Consider the following 22,375-nt stretch of genomic DNA (forward strand, 5'->3'; position numbering starts at 1 on the left):
AAAAAAAAAAAAAAGTACCTTAGGACATTCCCAAAATATTTACTAATGTTTTCAGGTGCATTTCTACAAAAACTGAGTAGTCTCACACACTCACATAAAATACCTCACTTGCACCTTGCAAAATAAGGTGGATTTTAGGGCATAGCTACTTAAGGAGAACCATTTACTGTAAATGTAGTGCCATCTTGAGGCCAGAATTTGGTACTTAACCTCTAAATGGTATTTGTATTTTAGTGCATGTTTGTTCATGTCTGTGTTCATGGTGTAAGGAGTGTCATCGGCTCATCTCCAACTGACCTATGGTCTGATCCGTTAGACTGACCCAGTAGTTTGCAGGTATGATTGTTCAGAAATGGGGAAAGACTTCTGGCTTCCTCCTGATGCTGTTGTGGTCGTGAGTTATTAAATATTTAATGTATGTTAATTTGAGTGGGAAAAATAAAGGCAGCAGATCTGACTGCAGTTTTGGCTGTTTTGATGCTGCAGCATCTAATTCATTCTCTCAGTCAGCTTCATGAGGTGCATCCTGGGATGCTTTTACACACTGTTGAGGACTGTCAACTAAAACACACCCATTAAAAATGTTATATTTTCATTCATTAGCACAGTTTATGTTTGAAATAACAGAGAAAAGATTATAGTTATATGTATCTGAAATATGTAGAGCGTGTTTTAGTACAAATGTGCATTAATCTTTAGTTTTCATACAGCAGTATATGACAACATGGCAATGAACTTAAAGGAGTGGCTGATTATGATTTGAATTTTTTAACTTCAGTTAGTGTGTAATGTTGCTGGTTGAGCATAAACAACATCTGCAAAGTTACAACGCTCAAAGTTCAATGCAAAGGAAGATATTTCTTTTACAGCTTTTTAAGGACTACAACAAATGGCTGGTAGGAACTACAATGAGCTTCTTCCTGGGTTTGTGACATCACTAACCCCAAAATTGAGGTCATGTTGGGCTGCTTTAGAGAAGAGGAAGAGTTGTTGTAGTTGAGTGTTGTTGTCATGCCGTCATTTTACACCGGACTGCTTCATAAACGAGGGTCAATTCAACACAAAAGATGAACATGACGGCACATTCTAGTGGATGAGTTGAATCAACTCCACAGCAACTACATAAATTTATCCACTAACCATTCAGAAACGTCCAGTTTCATTCATTTCATTCTCTCCATCAGTGTCGACTCTGGTTTGAACAATGTAAGGCTGAACACCTTTACTGACAATCCTCATTTTGGCTGTGTGAGATTCTCCTGCTTTGTTGATGTTGAGCTGTTAAAGCTCCGCCCTCTTCTGGAAAGGGGCGGGAGCAGCAGCTCATTTGCATTTAAAGGGACACACACAAAAGCGGTGTGTTTTTGCTCACACCCAAATAGGGGCAAATTTGACAAGCTATAATAAATGATCTGTGGGGGATTTTGAGCTGAAACTTCACAGACACATTCTGGAGACACCAGAGACTTATATTACATAAAAAGGGGCATTATAGGTCTCCTTTAAACAAGATGTCAACTTGGCCTAGTTTTGCCAAATATTTAATCTTTGAACAGTACAAAGGTTTAAGACAAGTTTCAAAGGTTTGACATAATGAATTTTACCAACTAAAACTGTTACGTTATTGAAAAATATTAAATGTTAATTGAAAAGAAATAAAATATATTTTTTTAAAAACTGGAAATATTTTAGTAGCCAAGGCAACATTTCAACTTTAAGTACTAAAATTTCTAGAACTGAAAATATCTAAACTAACACTCACATAAAAAAAATAAATAAAAACTAAATAGACATATTTAAAAATAATTAAATAAAACTGGCAAAAACACAACAAAATGACTAACACTAACACAAAAAATATAAAAATGAATTAAAAATATTTATAAATACTATATATTAATCATACTAAAATAACACTGTTTCCCACAAGGAATTTATCAGGAACTGGTAGCATTAATGTCTTAATAACTCTACAGTTTCAGCTACAAGAATGTTTATTTCTTAACATCTAATCTGAATACTGGAGAAAATCATAGCATCCCAACAACAGAGACTGAGCCCTCCAGTACAGGACAACAGAAAAGCAGTCAACTACTTGCGTTTTTATTAGAATTTAAATGGTAAATAAACACAAAAATGGCATGAGATGATTTAAAGGATTTGCTTTCACTGTCTTTACACTGTCATACATCTAACTACTGTTCAAAGTACTGAACTGCAAAATATTACAAATGCCCTTGTCATTTAGATGGCACTACACCACAGCTAATTTCAGTTTAAGATTTGCACTCTGCAAATGTATTTCAATTTCATGGAGCAGTGGCAGTCATTTAGTTTCCCAGTATATGAAATCTGCCCACAGTCCTCTCCTTCCTCTCCCAAACCATGATTTGTCCAGTCATCCGGCTGCCCGGGATCCCAGCGTCTGTAAATAATGACAATCAACAAATGTCACACCATTCCATCTGAATACAGAACAACTTTCTGGCAACCCATCTGATCTAAAGGAGCTGTAGCCCCTATTGTTTCCATTAATTTTCTGCACTATTATTTTTCTTCCCAAATGGGAGTCTTTGGCAGTCTATGAGCAGAATATGAGAAAATTATGAAATTTGGCACAATCATAGAGATGGTAATTAATTAATTAATCTCTATTAATTAGTCTCTAGCACCTCCACCAGTTCAAAAATTCACAAAGGTTATAACTTTTGAACCCTTTTTAGACAAATGAAATCTCTCTTTTTATGCTTCTGATTCGTCTCATTATGTTGATCACATTCAACATCTTACATTAAGACTCCGTTCAGTAAAGTAGTGGCCATTTTGAAAAGTACAGTATTCCCTTTTTTAACTACTCCTCCAAATGTCACCCAATTCTCATGAAAACTGGCTCAGATCATCTTTGGACCGAGCCACACAGAAATTACTGAACAAATTTTTTTAATCATGTATGTTCAAAAGTATGTGCAAACTTAACAAGGTCAACCCAAAATTGGTTCAGAGGTTGTATCTTGGCCAAACCTTCAGCAATTTAAATGAAAATTGCTATGCTTCATTGGAACATGATCTTTGCCAAATGCCATTAGGTCATACTTAAGGATGTAAATATAATGCATCTTGAGGCCAAAATTAGTTACTTCCCCTCGAAAAGGTATATTTATATTATTCAAATGTAAAAATATGCTATTTTACTGCATGTTTGCTGAGAAATGTTTTTGTGAATCAAGCTCTCTTTTTCTGGGGAGAAAATGAATAATGCATGAATCGGCTCACTCTGTGTTCATGGTGTAAGGAGTGTCATCCGCCCATCTCCACTGGCCTGTGGTCTGATCCGTTAGACCGACCCAGTAGCTTGTGGGTATGGTACGATGGTTCAAAAATGCCTAGGGGAAAGATAAAAACTGAGTTTAAAAAAAATTAAATGAAAATGAAATGAAAATGCTATGTTATGCGCATGCCATGAACATTACACACCCACTCCCCGTCATCGTCTTGTATTTTGAGGAGTAACGCGTCCTGTGTTTTACAGTAATCTCGTGCCTGAGTCCAGTTGAGTTTATTACTAGAGAACAAGAAACAGCTGCTTTTGTACGATATCCAGCCAGATTTACAGGTTACAGGGACGTCTGTGTCAGACAGAGAGTATGAAAGAGAGGAATGAATATACAGCACATTTAACCACATAAAGTAGCGCTACACTCTTAAATATAAAATGTCTTTATTGGCATCGATGGTTCCATAAAGAATCATTTAACATTTCCATTCCACAGAAGGTATTTACAAATGGTTCTTTAGATTTTTACAATGTAAAAATGGTTCTTTTAAGAAAGCTGACTGAAAGATTTTTTGAGGAACCAAAAATGGTTCTTCTATGGCATCGCTGTTAAGATCCCCTTTTGGAATCTTTATTTTTAAGAGTGTAGATGTAGTACCTGCTGTTTTGTTGCTCGTGTTAGATCTCAGATCCTTCAGAGCGTTCATGATTCTCTCCTCTAGAACACAAGAAAACACATCAGACCTTGTTAGACTTACTGTAGTCAGTGTCCTGTGAGTTTCATTTCAATCCAATTATTTCCAACATAAAGAAAAATATCAGTATCATCATGCAGGTCCATAAAATCAACAATTATGATAATATTTCTGAAATCATCTCTTTATTCAACTAAAAAAAGTGATAAATTCAATAGATTCAGTTGAGTACAATATTGCAATATTTTTGCAATATCATTGCAATAATTGCATATTGAGTATTGTGAATGTATAACTCACCAGAGGTCTGTTGTTTAGAAGAAAGAGATGCGACAGATGAAGTGAGATCCGACACTGAACTCTTCAGGACACTCAATGAGCTTGACAGAGACTCTTTAACATGAGACGAAAGCCATAAATATGATATATCAGCAAGATGTGCATAGGAGTTTACTGATGTTTTTATTGAGACAGGCTTGAATTATATTATAACTTCATACAAACGTTTATGTATTCATGCTTCTAATATTAGCTGATTTTTATGTTTTTGACTCACCGAAGTCACGCTGTTTGTTCTGTTGATCAGTCTGTATGGATGACTTTAAACTGTCCAGCGATCGTTCTGTTTCAGTCTGTTTCTGGACCTGCTTGTTAACTGAGAGAAAAGAGGTTGCAGTTAAAAGAATTATCTTCCTCAATACACAGATAATAAAAATTATGTGAGATTATTAAATGATTTCAACACCTGCATCATTCAGTTTGGATGTCAAATTTGATACTGCAGAATTCAAACTGTCAATCAGACTCTTCATATCCTGCTGTTGCACTGTGAAAAAGAAGTAGATGTTGCATTTAGATGTTGAATATTGTACTTATGTAATAGTGTAATGCTATTACTACGACCTGTTGACTTCAGACTGCTAAATACCTCTGTTTTGGCATTCTTTGGGTGTTTCAAACCGCCTAACTCCATTCACACCCTGACTGCAGTGTAATAGAGTGCTGTATTGCACATGTAGTGTAGAGTCTACTCACTGGTGACTGACAGTTGGGAAGAAAGAGATGCGACAGATGAAGTGAGATCTGAGACTGAACTCTTCAGGTCACTCATTGAGCTCGACAGAGAGTCTTCAACACAAGACAGAAGCCATAAATACAATATACTGGATCAGAAAGTTCATTGTGTGTATATTGGAGCAATTATAGAATTGCATAATACATTATATGAAATTCTATAATTATATGCAAACTTATATGTATTCATGCTTCTATGATTATCTTAATAGCTGTTTTAAAGAGGTCACGAACTAAGAAATCAACTTTTCCTTGAGCTTTTGATATATAAGAGGTCATCATACTATAGGAAAATCCTGTAAGTTTCAGAACTGAAAACTTCCTTGTTAGTCCAAAAACAGCTTTTAATGTTACCAAGCCCAGCGATCGACTCATCCTGACAGATGAAAGACTGCCTCTGCAGAAGAAAATCAACACCTACTTCATCATTGCAATGTTAGCCCTGCCCATGGCATTAGTGAGATGAGGAGGAGAGAAAAGCAAAGGATCACTCACTTGACTAAAAATAAGGATCCTAATCCTAATGATAGGAATTTGGTTATTTTATTAATTTTCAATAATGTGAATGTCCCAGTTGAGTATAATTAATTTTTTGTGGTACATTTCACTGTGGATTCTTTGGTAAATCAGTTTCAATTTCGGCGCAGGCTTTGCAAACAGACTTTTATGATATGGACTCGACAGTAATGCAACAACATGTCAGTAACTGTGTTCATTCTAATGCCTGATCTGATATTAATGATTCATGTCTGTGTGTCAGTAAATCAAACCAGTGACTAAACGCTCAACTTCAGGTTGTTTCTCTTAGTAGGATGAAAATAATCTGTCATTTAAATGGTGATTAAATTATATATAGAAAGCAATCAAAGAACGCTCCCTTTACAATCGCTGGAGCTGTCAATCAAACAGTGCGAGTTTATCAGTGCCTGCGTCCAAAACTCCTGTTTTATTCAACAAATCTCTTATTTACAGTGTGTTTAGACTGTTAGTTATGATGAAAGCATTCATTAGTGTGCAGCATTGACGAGATCACTGCTTTCATGCGCTCAACAACATGTCTGTGATCGGCTACAGTGTTCATCACTGCAATCTTTCATGCCACGATCTAAATATAATGCCATAGACCTAAATATAATGTCGTACAAATATAATCAACACTTTACACAATTAAAGTCATCATGAAATCAAAATGGACTCTATTTTTTTAGCTCATATTATAGTCTTGTGGTGTTCAATTAATACTTGCAAGTTAATACACAGAAAAAAAAAATTGTTTGTTGTGGTAATCTTTAACCAAAATCTGAAAAGTCACTTCTAGTCTGGAATGGCGTTCCTTCTCTGATGACGTCACGTTAGTAATAGTAAAAGCATGCTAAAGGTTTTTGAGAGCGTTAAACATGTAATACTAATCTATTTCATATGCATAGATGTTAGCCAATCACAGCAGTGGGCGTTTACACTGAAGTCTCACAGCAGACACGCCCCTTAAACCAGAGCGTTCAAATCAGAGGCTAAAATCAGGGTAGGAAAAATGACTTTCATTTCTAGATTATGACAATTTTTGATGTAAAAATCATACTAATAAACATTCTAAAACAATAAAACAATGCAGTTCATGACCCCTTTAATTTTTTTTATTTTCTTTAATGTTTCTGACTCACCGAAGTCACGCTGTTTGTTCTGTTGATCAGTCTGTATGGATGACTTCAATATGTCCAGTGATCGTTCTGTTTCAGTCTGTTTCTGGTCCTGCTTGTTAACTTGGAGAAAAAGGTTGCTGTTTTAATCTTCTTCAATCCACAGAAGAAAACATTTACGGAAAGTTATTAAAAGATTTGGACACCTGCATCATTCAGCTTTGCCGTCAGCGCTGATACAGCAGAACTCAAGTTGTTCATCAAACTCTTCACTTCAGTTTGCGAATCGTCCTGTACTGTGGAGAAGAAGTGTAGATGTGTGTGTGGAGTGTGTGCATTTAGTTTACTGGACTCTTATTGAATCAAATGCTGTTTCGTTCATGTAATGTAGGCTGTACTCACTGATGACTGATAGTTGAGAAGAAAGAGATGAAACAGAAGAACTAAGATCTGACACCGAACTCTTCATTTCACTCACTGAGCTCGACAGAGACTCTTTAACATGAAACAAAAGCCATACAATATACTGGATCAGCAATATCACTGTGTGCATAGCAATAATGGCTTTGTGAAATATGAGCAGATGTTGTTTATTTATTTTTATAACAGTTTTTGTGCGCAAGAAGTTTGCACACTGTGTTCATAAAACTTCCTAGAATTCTAATATAATTCTCTAACACTTTACGATAAGATATTATTTAACATAGTTAATGCATGAGTAAATATGTTTTACAGCATTTAACAAAGGTGCAGTAAGTGATTTCTGAGTAACACTTGATATTTGAATCAGCCCAAACAAACACTTTCATTGCTTCGCCCCAAAATACACGAACAACACGTAATGCAAGAGTGGATGTCTCTTTATCTGTTAGTCACCAGCAGCTCCAGACAAACAATGACACTCAAAACTGTCCTGTTACTAAAGCTTACAGCAACAACAGCATATCTTGGTTCTGTGAAACAGCAAAACCAATGTTACTCATGGATTGAGCAGACACAACGCATCCTCTGCATCCGTTTTCAGGACTTCCCCTTTCTCTAACGTCTCTAATATTAAAGCGGGTCCTAAAGCTCTAGCCTGATCATAAACCTTTTTTCCAGTGATATCTGAGCTTTTCTCTTTTGTAATGTCTCTCAGCCATCTCTCTTTCTACAGTCTTTCTTCAGATCTCCCTCTTGCTCACTCTCTCTCCTCCCCCATCATGAGTTGAAACCTGTACTGCTGATTGGCTACAAGTGTGTTGTGATGCTTGGTCCAATCCAATTTTGGCAGCGTTTCTCAGAAATGTGTTGGTGATGGAGGATTTAAAGGTACAGTACATATTAATACAAAATTGAAATCTTACCCATCTTTTGCTGGTTTTCCTCTTGTTTGGATGAGATTGAACTCAATGAAGAGGCAAGATTGCTTATCAAGGTCTCAATATTCTTTACTTGAACTTCTGAGAGAGAGAGAGAGAGAGAGAGAGAGTGATAGAGACAAAAAAAACAACCTTAAATGCCCCTTTTACAAGATGTAATATAAGTCTCTGGTGTCTCCAGAATGTGTCTGTGAAGTTTCAGCTCAGAATCCCCCACAGATCATTTATTATAGCTTGTCAAATTTGCCCTATTTGGGTGTGAGCAAAAACACACCGTTTTGTTTGCGTCTCTTTAAATGCAAATGAGCTGCTGCTCCCCGCCCCCTTTCCAGAAGAGGGCGGAGCTTTAACAGCTCAACAACAACAAAGCTGGAGAATCTCACACAGCCAAAATGAGGATTGTCAGTAATGGTGTTCAGCCTTACATTGTTCAAACCGGAGTCGACACTGATGGAGAGACTCAGGAAGAAGTTACAACTTTTAGAATGAAACTGGACGTTTCTGAATGGTTAGTGGATAAATTGATGTAGTTGCTGTGGAGTTGATTCAACTCATCCACTAGCATGTGTCGTCATGTTCATCTTTTGTGTTGAATTGACCCTCGTTTGTGAAGCAGGCCGGCGTAAAATGACGGCATGACAACAACACTCTACTACAACAACTCTTCCTCTTCTCTAAAGCAGCCCAACATGGCCTCAATTTTGGGGTTTGTGATGTCACAAACCTGGGAAGAAGCTTGTTGTAGTTCCTACCAGACATTTGTTGTAGTCCTTAAAAAGCTGTAAAAGAAAATATCTCCCTTTGCATTGAACTTTGAGCATCGTAACTGAGCAGATGTTGTTTATGCTCAAACAGCAACATTACACACTAACTAAAGTTAAAAAAGTGAAATCATAAACAAGGAAATAGTTAAGGCAAAGACAAGATGCATGGTCACTGATCTGGATATGAACATGTTCAAATATGAGTATAAGTAATGTTTGCTTGATAAAATATCTCTGTTTAAGTTCTCACCTGTGATCTGAAGATCAGGTTTGACTGAAGTTTGATTGGAACTATGAACGTTCATCAAACTCTCCAGCTCTGAGAATGTTCTTTGTTGATGAAAAACTGTGTGAAAACAAACTCTTTCTGTAAGCAGCATAATTTAAAGGCTGTATAAATGCATTCCACATTTATGTATAAATTAAATAATATCTTTTTTTTTTTGCATTACAATTTCTAACTCACTTTGTAAAATGCAATTATTTGATTACATAACACATTTAAAGTATGTTGTTTAATCTACTCACGGATGACAGAGGTCATGATCATGAGAATAATTATGCAGACTGTTCCTAGAAGCACAAAGATGGCAGTTTTTCTGCTACATAGATGACCTGCAGAAAACATCACGCCATGAGAAATAAAATTTTATTTTATTTCTGATGCATTTTTGCATCAGCCTTTAAAGCGACACAGCCTTCCTGTTGCTCAAACAGTAGCACATGGCACAAGCAACACTAAGATCATGGGTTCAGCTCCCAGGGAAAGCAAGAACTGATAAAAATGTGTATCTTGAATGCAATGTGAATAAAAGCGTCTGCCAAATGCATAAATGTGTATATGATCAGAAAAGTGTTTTATGAAACACTTCATGCCTGCATCCATTCAGTTGTTCTAGGATAAACTTCAAAGCTCATAATTTAATTAGTATCTTTACAATTAATCATTACCATAGCAATATAAATATAGCGAACGCAAAGTTTCTCCAGTGAATGCAAAGTTTTTGCAAGGGAACTCAAAGGCTTGGGAATGTGAAACTTTTTTTTGTGAGAGAACGTGAAAGCATTAAAATATTTTTTTTTCCATCACCATGTTCCTTTGAACTTTGTTCAAAATTTTGGCATAAAAAAAATCTAGTATCACACAGTAGTCATTAACAAACATTAGCCTCAATGTTCAGATCAATAGTTCATGTACATTCAAATATGAATTAATGAATCAAGTATAATTCTGATTTGAATTGAATTTGAATGTCCATTTTTTTAAGCATTATAAAATGTATAAAAAGTCTGTTAACTTTATAAATGAAAGTGATTATAAAGTGATACCAGTTGTATAACTAACTAAAACTCTTTCTCTCATATTCAACACAAACACTTATTTCTGTATCAAATACAATATAGTATCAAAGCAAACCTTTAGTAAATGTCGTCTTCCGTTCATATTCCATGTCCATTTTCATGATCTCTTCAGTACTACCATTTTTCTGATATTCCATCATGATTACAACTTTTGCAGTTACTTCCAGAGAGAATCCAAAACACCTACTTTATTAATAATCCCATTCACCACAGCCCCTCAAATGACAGTAGAACTGGGTATTTGTGTATAAAATCACAGCACTTTCAGTTCCTCATTCCAAAGAATAGGTTGATTCACTGTCACAGTGTACTATGAGTTATTATGGAGAAACTGCTTACTCAGTGTTTTCAACATCATCTCTTTTCACTCAGGTTCACTGTAGTTTGCCTCCCTCTTTACCAGTTACCTAAAACAAGCATGGTCAAAATGAACATTTTGGTGCAGAAAGACCTGTGGTTTTGATGAAAGTTTTATTATTATTATAGGCTGTTATTATTATTATTTTAAAGAGAGTGCTTTTATCTATGGAAGTTAATTTCCGCCACATAATAAGAAAATCGTGCATTGGTAAATCTTAAATATGACATAAAAAGCAAAAATTATGACATAAAATGCCAAAATTATGACATTATTCATATTGATGACATAAGTCATCATGAGATTTAAAAAATCTAAATTATGAACTTCAAATTCCTTTTTTGTCATAATTTTCTTTTTATAGGACTATCAAAATTTCGAATTTGTGTCATAATTTCGATTTATGTCGTGATTTACCAAATGATTTTGTCACAGGGTGACGCTACAGAAGCTACTGCGCATGCCCATAGTCAAGTCAGATTTTTACAGTCTATGTTCGTCGGACTTCAAGTGCAAATGCAATTTTCTCCTGATGTTTTCCGTTTCACGGGTATGTAATGTGCAAAAAAGTACACGAAACACCTTAAAACAGATAGACAGTAGGTTCATGCAGATTGTCAGTGAGGACGTTTTAATAATTTTATTAGAAGTCTGACACAAATCGGAAATATTAGCTTAACTTACTAGCCTACGTTTGTCTACTTCTGGTTGCGTCATCATTTTTGAATTAGATTACAGAAATTTGCTGATACAGAGATAATGATGCTGGTAATGTTACTATGATAATATATTGATGCTGTATGAGTTCATATTTGACGGTTAACGATGTAAATATCAGTATTAGTGGGACACGTCAGTACAGCGCGCTTTTTTGCTTCACGCGGTGCTCGCGCGCAGCCGTTAGCAAAGCAGTTTAAATGCTGAAAAGCCGAAAGTGCGGTTTTTCCGCGAAGTTGGGCTGCTTTTATGCTGCCTTCACGTGCTATCGGAAATTTGATAATTACCACTTCTGAAGTCGTGATTATGAGCTCACCGCAGTCAAGTTTCGAAATGGCGTTCATGTGAAATTTTTACATAGAAAACTCATATTTACCATAATTCAGAGAGCATGTGAAGGCAGCATTAAAGGATTAGTTCACTTTTAATTAAACTTTTCCTGATAATTTACTCACCCCCATGTCATTCAAGATGTCCATGTCTTTCGTTCTTCAGTCGAAAAGAAATTAAAGTTTTTGATGAAAACATTCCAGGATTTTTCTCCTTATAGTAGACTTGAATGGGCACCAAACGATTGAAGGTCAAAATTAGTTTCAATAGTATATAACAATTAGTTCAAACTTTGACCTGTGGAGGGCAGCAATACACTTAGCAGCATCTACACTGCTGGAATTCTATTAAAGAAGAAGAAGAGAGCTAGTTCAAGATGAGCATTTAAGGTTAAAACTTATATAATTTTCATTTTTTTTCAGAAAATGAGTGATGGTTTCACTAGATAATACCCTTATTTCTCATCTGGGATCATGTAGAACAATTTGAAGCTGCAGTGAAACTAATTTTGACCTTCAATCATTTGGTGCCCATTCAAGTCTACTATAAGGAGAAAAATCCTGGAATATTTTCATCAAAAACTTTAATTTCTTTCGACTGAAGAAAGACATAGACATCTTGGATGACATGGGGGTGAGTAAATTATCAGGAAAAGTTTATTTAAAAGTGAACTAATCCTTTAAGCCGTTTCCGTACTTACAAATTCGGCGCTCCGACACTCTTCAAACAACACCCAGACGTACAAATTCAATGGAGAATTCGGCCGCCCAAAGAAAATCGTATCGGGCTACTTTTGGTCTTTTTAAAGTGAAATTAGGGGAATAATTTGTTACATTTATATACGATTAAAAATATATAATTAAAACACGGAACAGTTTAAAGTCCCCCTGAAATCAGCTTTTAGTATGAATATGTTAGCCTTAAGGTTACGAATAAGCTGGTGTGTTCCAAAACAATGACAAAATTCGCATTTAGGAGATAAAAGCATTGAAAATTTACAATCTCTCACTTCTGCTAAAATGGACAATGGATTTTCATGACATTACATCGCACTTCAGCTTCTCATCAAGTCTGTCCAATCAAATGCTCTCTAGAATCTGAAGCCCCTCCTACACTATAAACAGACACTGAAACTGCGGCTGAAATCGGTCACTTGTTCACACATTTACTATTTTCTTCCATAGACTGTAAAAAAATATGGATGTAGTGTCCGTGACGTCACCCGTAGATTTCTGAAGAGCAGTTTTGAAGCGAAAATGAGGCCGCTGCCATCTTAGCAGCGGGTCACCGCACGTCACTCCCAGAAAATGGGCAAAGAGGCGGGACGTGGTTGGAGCTGATGTGACTGGTTGCTGAAACCACACCTGCCTAGCTTGAAGTGATCATGTTAGCAGGCAAAGGAGCTATCTATCTTATATATTATCTAAATATTAATGAAGATAACAAGTTATTTCATTAGAAAGTTCTAAAGGTTTACTGTCAATCTACGATGTTGTTGTTTTGTTTTTTTTAAGATATAGATGCTCCAACACCAGTAATTAATTTGTGTGGGGTGTGCAAAATGTCCATGAGTGTCCATTGCAAAACAAAAATCAGTACTTTTTGTCCACAAAAGTGTTAAATCCATTTTTTTTTCAACAGGGAAGAGAATATATCTTATTGTTTGAGGAGGTTGATATGTAAGACAAAAAAATTGCACATGTGAGCTGTTTAGTGCTGCATCAGCTTCTTATTTCCCCATTGCAAAATAGGTTTACATGAAGTTAAAAAAATGTAAACCTTCGTCGAGCTTGATGCGATTACAACACGCAGTGACAGGCACAAACACTTTTTGTTCAGTAAATCAGTCAATTCAGCAGATTTAAGCAGTTTAGGGTTTTGTGTAGATAAATTACAATTTGTAGTTATTGTCCTCATGTAAATTAAATTTCATGATGATCCATTTGTAATAATTCTCAAAGGCACACTATATATACTCACCGGCCGCTTTATTAGGTACACCTTGCTAGTACTGTGTTGGACCCGCTTTGCCTTCTGAACTGCTTTAACTCTTCGTGGCACTGATTCAACAAGGTGCTAGAAACATTCCTCAGAGATCTTGGTCCATATTGTCATGACGGCATCATGCAGTTGCAGCAGATTTGTCGGCTGCACATCCGTTATGTGAATCTCCCGTTCCTCCACACCCCAAAGCTGCTCTATTGGATTGAGATCTGATGACTGTGGAGGACATTTGAGTCTAGTGAACTTATTGTCATGTCCAAGACACCAGTTAGCCATCAGAAGATGAGTACACTGTGGTCATAAAGGGATGGACATGGTCAGCAACAATACTCAGATAGGCTGCGGCATTTAAACGATGCTCAGTTGCTACTAAGAGGCCCAAAGTGTGCCAAGAAAATATCCCTCACACCATTACACCACCAGCAGCCTGAACCGTTGATACAAGGCAGCGCTTCCGTGTTTACATCAGAACGCCGACTCATTATTGGCTGGCTCTTGTGTCAGCATCACACACACGCATGTGTTGTGCTGCTCACATGTACAGCGTCGGCTAATACTGAGCCGGCATTCGGATGTAAACTACGTTTCACTGTTTTTTTTTGTGTTTTTTTAAAGAAACAGCATAGGAGACTGACAAGGAAGAGAAGAGATTGAATAAAGGTCTTACGGGTGTGGAACAACATGAGGGTGAGTAATTATTAATGCCAGAATTTTCATTTTTGGGTGAACTAACCCATTAAATCACCTTTTCCCCATTCTGATCATCAGTTTGAACTTCAGAAGATTGTCTTGACCGTGTCTGCATGCATAATGCATTGAGTTTTTCCATGTGATTGGCTAATAGATATTTGCATTAACGAGCAGTTGAATAGGTGTACCTAATAAAGTGGCCGGTTAGTATATTATATAAAGTTTGTTTGGCAAGTTTATTGTGTTAAGGGAGGCTTGTGCCGAAACACGTAGGAGAGTTCTTTGAACTTTTTATATGTAGCCATGAGACAATAAAGGCTTTTTATTGAAAAATAGTGCCATGGTCATCCAGAGTTTTGTTGATTTTAGGGAGACATTCAAGAAAGTAACCTAGAAATCACTCAACATCACTGACATCACAACATTTTCCAAAGCTCACTTAATATAAAATAAAATCATCTGCCAAATGCATAAATGTGTAAAATAAATGAAACAACACTAACTGTACATCTGCTGTTCCAGTTAGGCTGAAGCACCGCACAAAAGCCACAGATCTGGGATGTGTGAAGCAGACATCACTCGGGTGTAATGGTCAGGTAAGTGCACATCATCATACATCTTGAACAAAGAAACAATACTTTGTACTGTTGAACCACCAATAAGAAAAAAATGGTCATACATTATTGTTTTTTTACTCAGTCATGCAACACATTTAATCAAAACATCAACAGAATTTTCATTTTGGTGAACCTCCCCTATAAATGCAGGACTGGTTTACTCTGTGAGGAGGTTTTGTTAATTTATATTTTATTGATGTTAGGGTGTTAGGCAAGCAGACAGTTCTCGTTTCAGTTCTTCGAGTCTGTCAGCAAAACAGGAAACATGTCTTAAGTAAGATCAGAAAAAATAAAATAGAGAGATAGAAAAATAGTACATTCCCAGAAAGTGTAAAATGTATGAAGAAAGTGTAAAACTCTTGCAGTTCAAAAAGCTTATGATACATCCTTCGCGTTCTCTATTCAAATCACGGAAAAAGTGTAACTGACGCAACACCAGTTTACACTTTCCTCGTAACTTGAATATGAAAGACTGTCTGGCGGAAGCTAGATATTTTACTGCATGACTTGTTAAATCTGAATATTTTTTTACACAAATGCATCACTTCGCTTCAGAAGGCTTTTATTAACCCCCCAGAGCCGTGAGGAGTACACGTTTATGATGGATGGATGTGGATGGAAGCACTTTCAGCAGTTCATACTTGTGGGTCCCGTTCACTGCCATTATAAAGCTCGGATGCATCAGGATATTTATCAAAATATCTCAGAGAGTGTTTATCAAAAAGAAAAAAATCATATATACAGGATGGCTTGAGGGTGAATAAAGCTTGGGCTAATTTTCATTTGAAAGTGAATTAATCCTTTAATCATGCACCTCACTTTTATTTTTTTGTGGCAACAGGTTGATCTGATTGAACTTATTAGGCTCTTTTTACTGAGAAAAGGGGAAAAAGTCTTCAGACACGTTACCAGTAGAACATGAAAAATTCTTGCATAGGGATGCTTGCATATATTAAATTAATAATGTTGTGTGAAATTTCATTTATGACTGTTTCTTTAACAAACATTAAAATGATCATTTAACTAAAACATTTTATACACTGGGATAGCCTACCAAATGCTGAGTGTTTTTGACATGAGAAATTTGTTTTGACTGGTTGTTGTTTTAGAACATTAAAGCTGCAGTCCGTAACTTTTTTTGGTTAAAAATGATCCAAAATCAATTTTTGAGCAAGTACATAACCAGCCAGTGTTCAAAACTATCTCATTATCTTAGCTCGATTCACAACGGTAAGCTTGTAATAATGTTTTATAATAAGAGCGACATGGTGGATTTCCGCGGGAAATTTGAGCATGCAGCAGTTTGTCTGTGCCTCATTACGTCACGTCTGTAAACAGAAATGAAGGAGTCCAGGCTAGTCGGTTTTATCACGTGAGGATGCAGCTGGTAGCGGATCATTTATAGCCTTTTCTCACAGCAGCTGAAATAATTAAACTTATCATTTTGATGGCGGATTGTAATCTAGAAAGATCCAAATGACAATCATCAGTGACAATTGGAGATTCACTCGTAGTCAAAAAGCAAAAGACTTTGGACTGTGGAGTGGATACAGAAATTGAAATCTATAGGTAACGCTAATATACACTAAATACACAGTCAGTCAATGCTGATGTTGTTAACATTAACAATTTGAGAACAAAGTATAACAGTAATAATAATTTGCACGGTTTGACATGATCCGAGCTAAGCGATCGTTAGATTTAATCATCATTAGCAGCGCGATTTATTGTAGGCCTAATGCTTTTTTCCTCAGTTGATCAGAACAAAAGTGGCAGAAATGTTACTTGTTCAGATGATATTTTCCAGTGAAAATTCTTATATCGGTCATACTTTCAAGACGTAGAATCTGTGATTCTGAAGTGCAGTATCCACACCGGTGTGGTGACTGACAGCAAGCATTAAATTCATCCGCGCTGACGAGCTGTGCCGAGGCACAACGCACGTACAGATAACTGTTCCGCATAGGACTGCAATTGCAGGTTTCAAACAAGAGATGGCGACAAAGAGGAAAAATCGCGTACTGCAGCTTTAAGCTAAGTTAGGCGTTTGAGAATGTCACCCCAGGCACAATTTAATTGTTTTTCGTGCATGTCATGTGTGGCGCTGTGCTCCATTTTTCTGGCTGCTCTCTTAAGGGCCCCAGGGTGTTGGACTATGTTCCTTAATCTTGTTTAAGCAGAAAGGAGCAACTGTGTATAATGTGCTGGAAAAGAGTCAGTAGTTTCTGTTGCAACTCTGAGTTCTTCTAAGCTCTCTGGTATGCTGAGGAGATTAAACTGATCAGGAAGATTATTTATAAAGCAGTCTTTAGTGTTAGAAGTGATAGTTCTACTAGGGCTGGGCGATATATCGCATGAGATTGTCACGCGCATTTTGTCAGTAAAGCCGGTTCCCTGATTACTGCAAAATCGCCATCACCTGCTTTCAAATGGAGCGGCATTTAATATACAGAGCCGTAGTTCACTGACAAGCTACGCAATATTGCGTTCATTATCGCAGATGAATCGCCTTCGATAATGAACGTGATATTGCGTAGCTTGTCAGTGATCTACGGCTCTGTCTATTAAATGGCGCTCGATTTGAAAGCAGGTGATGGCGATTTAGTGGTAATCAGGGAACCGGCTTTACTGACGAAATGCGCGTGACAATAGCATGCGATATATCGCCCAGCCCTAAGTTCTACCATATTTGTAACAGGGAGTTGGTTTTGCAGCCTTGGCTAAATGTAGTATACACAAGACTAGATAATGATCTGAGATGTCATCGCTCTGCTGCAGAATTTCAATGGCATCAGTATCGATTCCTTGTGACAATATTAGATCTAAAGTATGATTACGACAATGAGTGGGTTCTGACACGTGTTGTCTAACTCCAGTAGAATGGAGTAAAAATAGTAGTAATAACTAATATTAAAATAGTAGTCCAATAATTAGGACTTTTATATGCAGCCAGTACTAACTCCGAAAGAAAATCAGCAAATTCTTTGATAAAGACTGTATGGTGACCTGGTGGCCTGTATACAGTAGCCAGCACAAATGTCAAACAGAATTTATCACTTACACTAGATAGTGTTACATAAAGTACCATCACTTCAAAATAATTATATTTGAAACTAGACTTCTGAGTAATACTGAAGATATTACTATAAATTACAGCGACACCTCCTTTTTTGCCTTTCAGATGAGGCTTGTGCTTATAACAGTAATCTTGGGGGGTGGACTCATTTAAAGTAATGTAATCATCTAATTTGAGCCAGGTTTCTGTCAAACACAGCACATCTAGGTTATAATCTGTGATCATATAATTTACAATAAGTGCTTTTGAAGAAAGGGCTCTAAAATTCAGCAACCTGTGCTTTATCATTTATTCATTCTTTTTATATCTGTTTTTTATTTGTTAAAAGTCTTTTTTTTTTTTAAAGTTAAAAATTTTTACCCTTAAATGGGTTTGGGATTTTTTTTGTATTTACTCATTCGGGGAACAGACACAGTTTCTATGTGATGATATCTAGGTGAAAGTGTCTCTATGTGTTGGGATTTATCTGACTTCTGTGATGTGAGACAGCTAGCAGACAGTTGGTTTAGCCAGTCTGTCTGCTTCCTGATCTGGACCCCAGTTAGTCACATTTCAGCTCTTAAGATTATGTGCCATTTTATAAGTCAAGTCGAGTCACCTTTATTTATCGCTTTTTTATGATACAGCTTCAACAGTTTCAAAGCAGCTTTACAGTGATATCAGGAAAAAAATGGAACAAAGTTTGCTCTAGAAGAAAATAATGTCATTGTCTAGCTTAAGTAAGTTCAGTGTTGATTCATTTCCACTGTAAAAAAAGTTATTAACTTAGTTCATTTTTCTATAAAGCAGCTCTGGAGAAAACAGTGATGTCATTGTCCAGCTCAGTTCAGTTCTCATACAATGGTATCAATGCAAGCAGATCAATAATATAGTTAAATATTAAGTGAGTATGTGACAACTTTCCCCAGTACAAATAAACACATAGAACATGCTCAAAAAAGAGGTTCAACATGTTAAGTCAGTTATGTTCAGAGATTAAACATGTTAAGTGAGTTATCTGTAGTATTCCATTCAGTTATCACGGATCTATGTGCAAGCCAGAGAAAGTTTGAGTTTAAAGTTCAAAGTAAAGTGGTCTTGCCACTTAATGTGTTTTGACTGAAATGTGTATTGTTTGGATTGAAATAATAATTTTCCAAATTCTCTAGGCATGATTGTTTATATTTCCAGTTCTGGCTTGAATTTAAAAATTAAAATCAATAATAACAATTAAGTAGCTGTGTTCTTACTTTTAGATAATCTAGTGTGACAACTTACCCGCCGATGGGGCAAATTGTCACAAGTGCACATTCTCTATTCAACAGTCTACAACTCCGTAATGAGATAAGATATGAAAATGTAATGAATACAATATATGTGCCTAAGACTTCGTTCTTTCATTTGGTATGACATTTATACCATTGTGATGTATGGTTCTCAGTAAATGTTAAGACAGTGTGAAAAGTGTGACAACTTACCCCACTCTCCCCTACTAGAGAGAAGAGCGGCACCACCCCAGGAGAGATGAATACCAACTCGGTAACATTAAAGTGTTACCTGTTGTTCTTTATAGCCTAATTCTTTTGCACTTTCATCTGTCTGAAAATTTTATTTTATATATTTGTGTATTGTATTATTGTATTTAAACATTCAGGGCCCTATTTTAACGATCTAAACGCAAAGTGTAAAGCGCACGGCGCAGGTGCACTCAGGGCGTGTCCAAATCCACTTTTGCTATTTTAACGACGGAAAACCGGTCCGTGCGCCGGGGCGCATTTTTGAAATGGGTTGTCCCTATTCTCTTAATGAGTAATGGGCGTAACGTTCAATGAACCAATCAGAGTGTCATCTCCCATTCCCTTTAAGAGCAAGATGCGCTCGCGCCATGGCGGATTGCTATTTACATGGCGGAAAAGCTGAACGCTTTTCAAGCGAAGAAACCGATCTGCTTGTGCGCGAAGTTAAAGTCAGTTAATATATATGTGTGTGTATTGGCACGATTGTTCAATTAATTAGCCAATTTCGTTCATCATTATAAGTAGTAATAAGCTGAATTGAAAATAGGTAGCCTAATTCTAATACACGCAACGACTATTCATCATTACATTTTTATATTTATGTAGCCTACACAATAATATTCTTTTACACTGTAATCCTTTTGTTTTTAATATTTGGCATGTTTATGTGATGTGCATCCCTGTGTGTAATAAGCAAAGTAAACGCGCACTGTGGACGCGCCCAGAGGCGCAGTTTCTACCAACGCGCTCTAACAAAAAAATATTGCGCCATTGACTCTAGACTTTAGACCAGGTTTGAGTTGGTCTATGGCGCAGTCTATTTTCAGCTCCTTAAAATAGCAATGCGCCGACAATGCGCCTGAACACACCTCTTTTTTAGACCAGCACGCCCATGGGCGCACTAACTGGCGCAAATGCATTTACTAATTTAAGGACGTGGCGCTGAACGGGAAAACGCGAATGGCGCCGGACGCAAACACACTTGCGCTGCGCCTTGCGTCGCATTGCGCCGGGTGTATTATAGGGCCCGATGAGTTCTTTTTGTTATTACAAAAAGAGTTCTTAAACCTCTTATACTGGGACAACACTTTTTTTGCAACTTATTTCAGTATCGTGATAATACCATATACCGTGATAAAAGCTTCAGCAATTAATCGCAACATATCAATTTGATACCGTCACATGACTAACCAGATATATGGTGATGAGTCAGTTATATTTAGTAATGCAAACAACTAGGAATGATAGTAGGGCTGGACGATTATGACCTAAAATCAAAACCTCGATTAACTGAACATTTTACCTTGAATACGATTAATGCAGATTTTTTTTTTGTTAATTTTATTTTATTTTTTTTTGCCCTCAAAGTTCATTTACAAGGCTTGTAAGCACTTGACTATTAAAGGTGTGATAATTTTCCTGTTGAAAGAGTGATCTGACATAACAACTCACTTTCAGCAGTTATTTTATCTATGGTTCCTAACATTTCTTACAGATTCCTGCTCGTTGGGTTGTAAGCTGTGGGTTGTAAATAGTTACTTCAAAAGTAGAAAAATATATGCTATAATAACTTTTGAGTTTCTAAGCTACTTTAGTGATAAATTACAGGACAGCGCTGACAACGTGTTTCTGTGTTCCTCTCTGTGCGCGGTCATCACGTTTTGTACAGCTACTTTTTGTATGAGTGTTGGTGCCACAATGCAGCTGCGCGAGCATTGTAGCTCGATATAATAATACACATCTGATCGTCTAATCGCTTGAATGTCCAAACTGGCAAACCGTAAAACACATACAACTGACAAAGTTTAGTGAAGATGAAGTGAAGATAATGGGTAGACGCTCAGTCTAGGTGCTAATTCTGGGTTTATCACCAGGTTCACTCAGGTGTGTCGGCCAGAACACCACTTAAGGCCAAATATTCCAGAGTATGAAATGAAGAGCGGAGAGATAATTCTTATTATTCTGTTTATTCCTCCTCTTACTTGTAGGAGTGAGTTTAAAGGTGAGTGTAATTTCGAGTGTGGTTTCTATAAAGAGAGAACAAATACAAATGAATAAAGGAAACATATGCATACACTCATTCCTCCTTAAGCACTAATACACATTACAAACATAAATAAACAGTAGTCAGAATATGACTATATCTCTTAAACCCTAAAATGTAAGCAGAGAGAAAGAATTCAAACACTTCTCAGATTTTCTACCATGCATTAAGTTATCAATAACGTAGATAGAACTTACTGGCATCTATGATATACTTTAAAGCATTGTGATGGAAATATTTTATGTCAACATGAAATGTACAGAAAATGCAGACTAAGGATGCTTAGGTCAAAGACCAGTCACATGATTAGCTTAAATCATTACAAACCAATCACCAGAACAAATCACAGTGATGAAGACATTGATTTTTACTCAACTGTAAGACTTAAATGTGCATGTATCTTTCTATTCATTGAGAGTCACTCTGTTGTTGTGACAAGTGACCTCCCGGCCGTAAATAAAACTTCATTTCTACAAAGAGCAACTTGGAAGTCGTGTCAGGTATATGCTGCGCAGCTAAGAGATAGAAGATCCTACGCTCAAAAGACAACAAATGTAACAACCAAGTGTGATTGAGGTAGTGAGGAATAGAAGGACTAAAGATTCTACACTCAAAAGACAACAAATGTAACAGCCAAGTGTGATTGAGGTAGTGATAGTATCTTCTTGACGGGACGCCGTCACCATACTTCAGGGAAGTATTGGATTGTATTGTAGGTACTCAGGAATTCAGGGAATTACCTTGAGATACTGTAGAATTTTATTAACAACTAGGAGTTGTTTAAATTGTCAGTGGTGAAGTCAGATTGTATTGAGAATTTCCACGACAGTTTTGGCGAGCCTAGCCAGGAGGCCTGAGGATCTTCTCCCTTCACCG

At 36.6% G+C, this 22,375-nt stretch overlaps 1 protein-coding gene and 1 long non-coding RNA gene across 5 annotated transcripts; one reads left to right on the forward strand and one right to left on the reverse strand.

Moving 5' to 3' along the window:
- Positions 1 to 1,976: 1,976 nt before the first annotated feature.
- si:ch211-283g2.2 (asialoglycoprotein receptor 1) lies at positions 1,977 to 10,431 on the reverse strand. Of its 4 annotated transcripts, none has more exons than XM_048186845.1 (15): positions 10,223 to 10,430; positions 9,334 to 9,420; positions 9,056 to 9,151; positions 8,027 to 8,119; positions 7,083 to 7,175; positions 6,887 to 6,976; positions 6,705 to 6,803; positions 5,005 to 5,097; positions 4,715 to 4,795; positions 4,526 to 4,624; positions 4,270 to 4,362; positions 3,933 to 3,992; positions 3,475 to 3,626; positions 3,274 to 3,383; positions 1,977 to 2,425 (listed from the first exon to the last, which is right to left on the reverse strand). In XM_048186845.1, exons 1-15 carry the CDS (start codon positions 10,305 to 10,307, stop codon positions 2,272 to 2,274), a joined length of 1,485 nt encoding a protein of 494 aa, XP_048042802.1. In that variant the 5' UTR covers positions 10,308 to 10,430; the 3' UTR covers positions 1,977 to 2,271. The 4 variants fall into 4 exon arrangements, with proteins under 4 accessions (XP_048042802.1, XP_048042801.1, XP_048042803.1 ...); XM_048186844.1 differs by having other exon boundaries at positions 8,027 to 8,122; positions 10,223 to 10,428; XM_048186846.1 differs by lacking the exon at positions 5,005 to 5,097 and having other exon boundaries at positions 8,027 to 8,122; positions 10,223 to 10,429.
- A 540-nt stretch (positions 10,432 to 10,971) lies between these two features.
- Positions 10,972 to 15,452, forward strand: LOC125266051. The gene is made up of 3 exons (XR_007184408.1): positions 10,972 to 11,075; positions 14,192 to 14,263; positions 14,789 to 15,452. It is a non-coding gene; the product is annotated as an uncharacterized LOC125266051 (long non-coding RNA).
- The last annotated feature ends 6,923 nt before the right edge of the window (positions 15,453 to 22,375 follow it).

Source organism: Megalobrama amblycephala, linkage group LG4, assembly GCF_018812025.1.
Source record: "Megalobrama amblycephala isolate DHTTF-2021 linkage group LG4, ASM1881202v1, whole genome shotgun sequence".
Classification (NCBI taxonomy): Eukaryota; Metazoa; Chordata; class Actinopteri; order Cypriniformes; family Xenocyprididae; genus Megalobrama; species Megalobrama amblycephala.

Bases quoted from the DNA above. Each gene is read 5' to 3' on its own strand.
- si:ch211-283g2.2 (XM_048186844.1), bottom strand. From the start codon at position 10,307: ATGATGGAATATCAGAAAAATGGTAGTACTGAAGAGATCATGAAAATG. The intron at 3,993-4,269 runs GTGAGTTATACA...CTTGTGTTCTAG, and splicing joins TTCTAAACAACAGACCTCTG to AGGAGAGAATCATGAACGCT. The intron at 3,384-3,474 runs GTGTGTAATGTT...TCTTTCCCCTAG, and splicing joins AAGACGATGACGGGGAGTGG to GCATTTTTGAACCATCGTAC.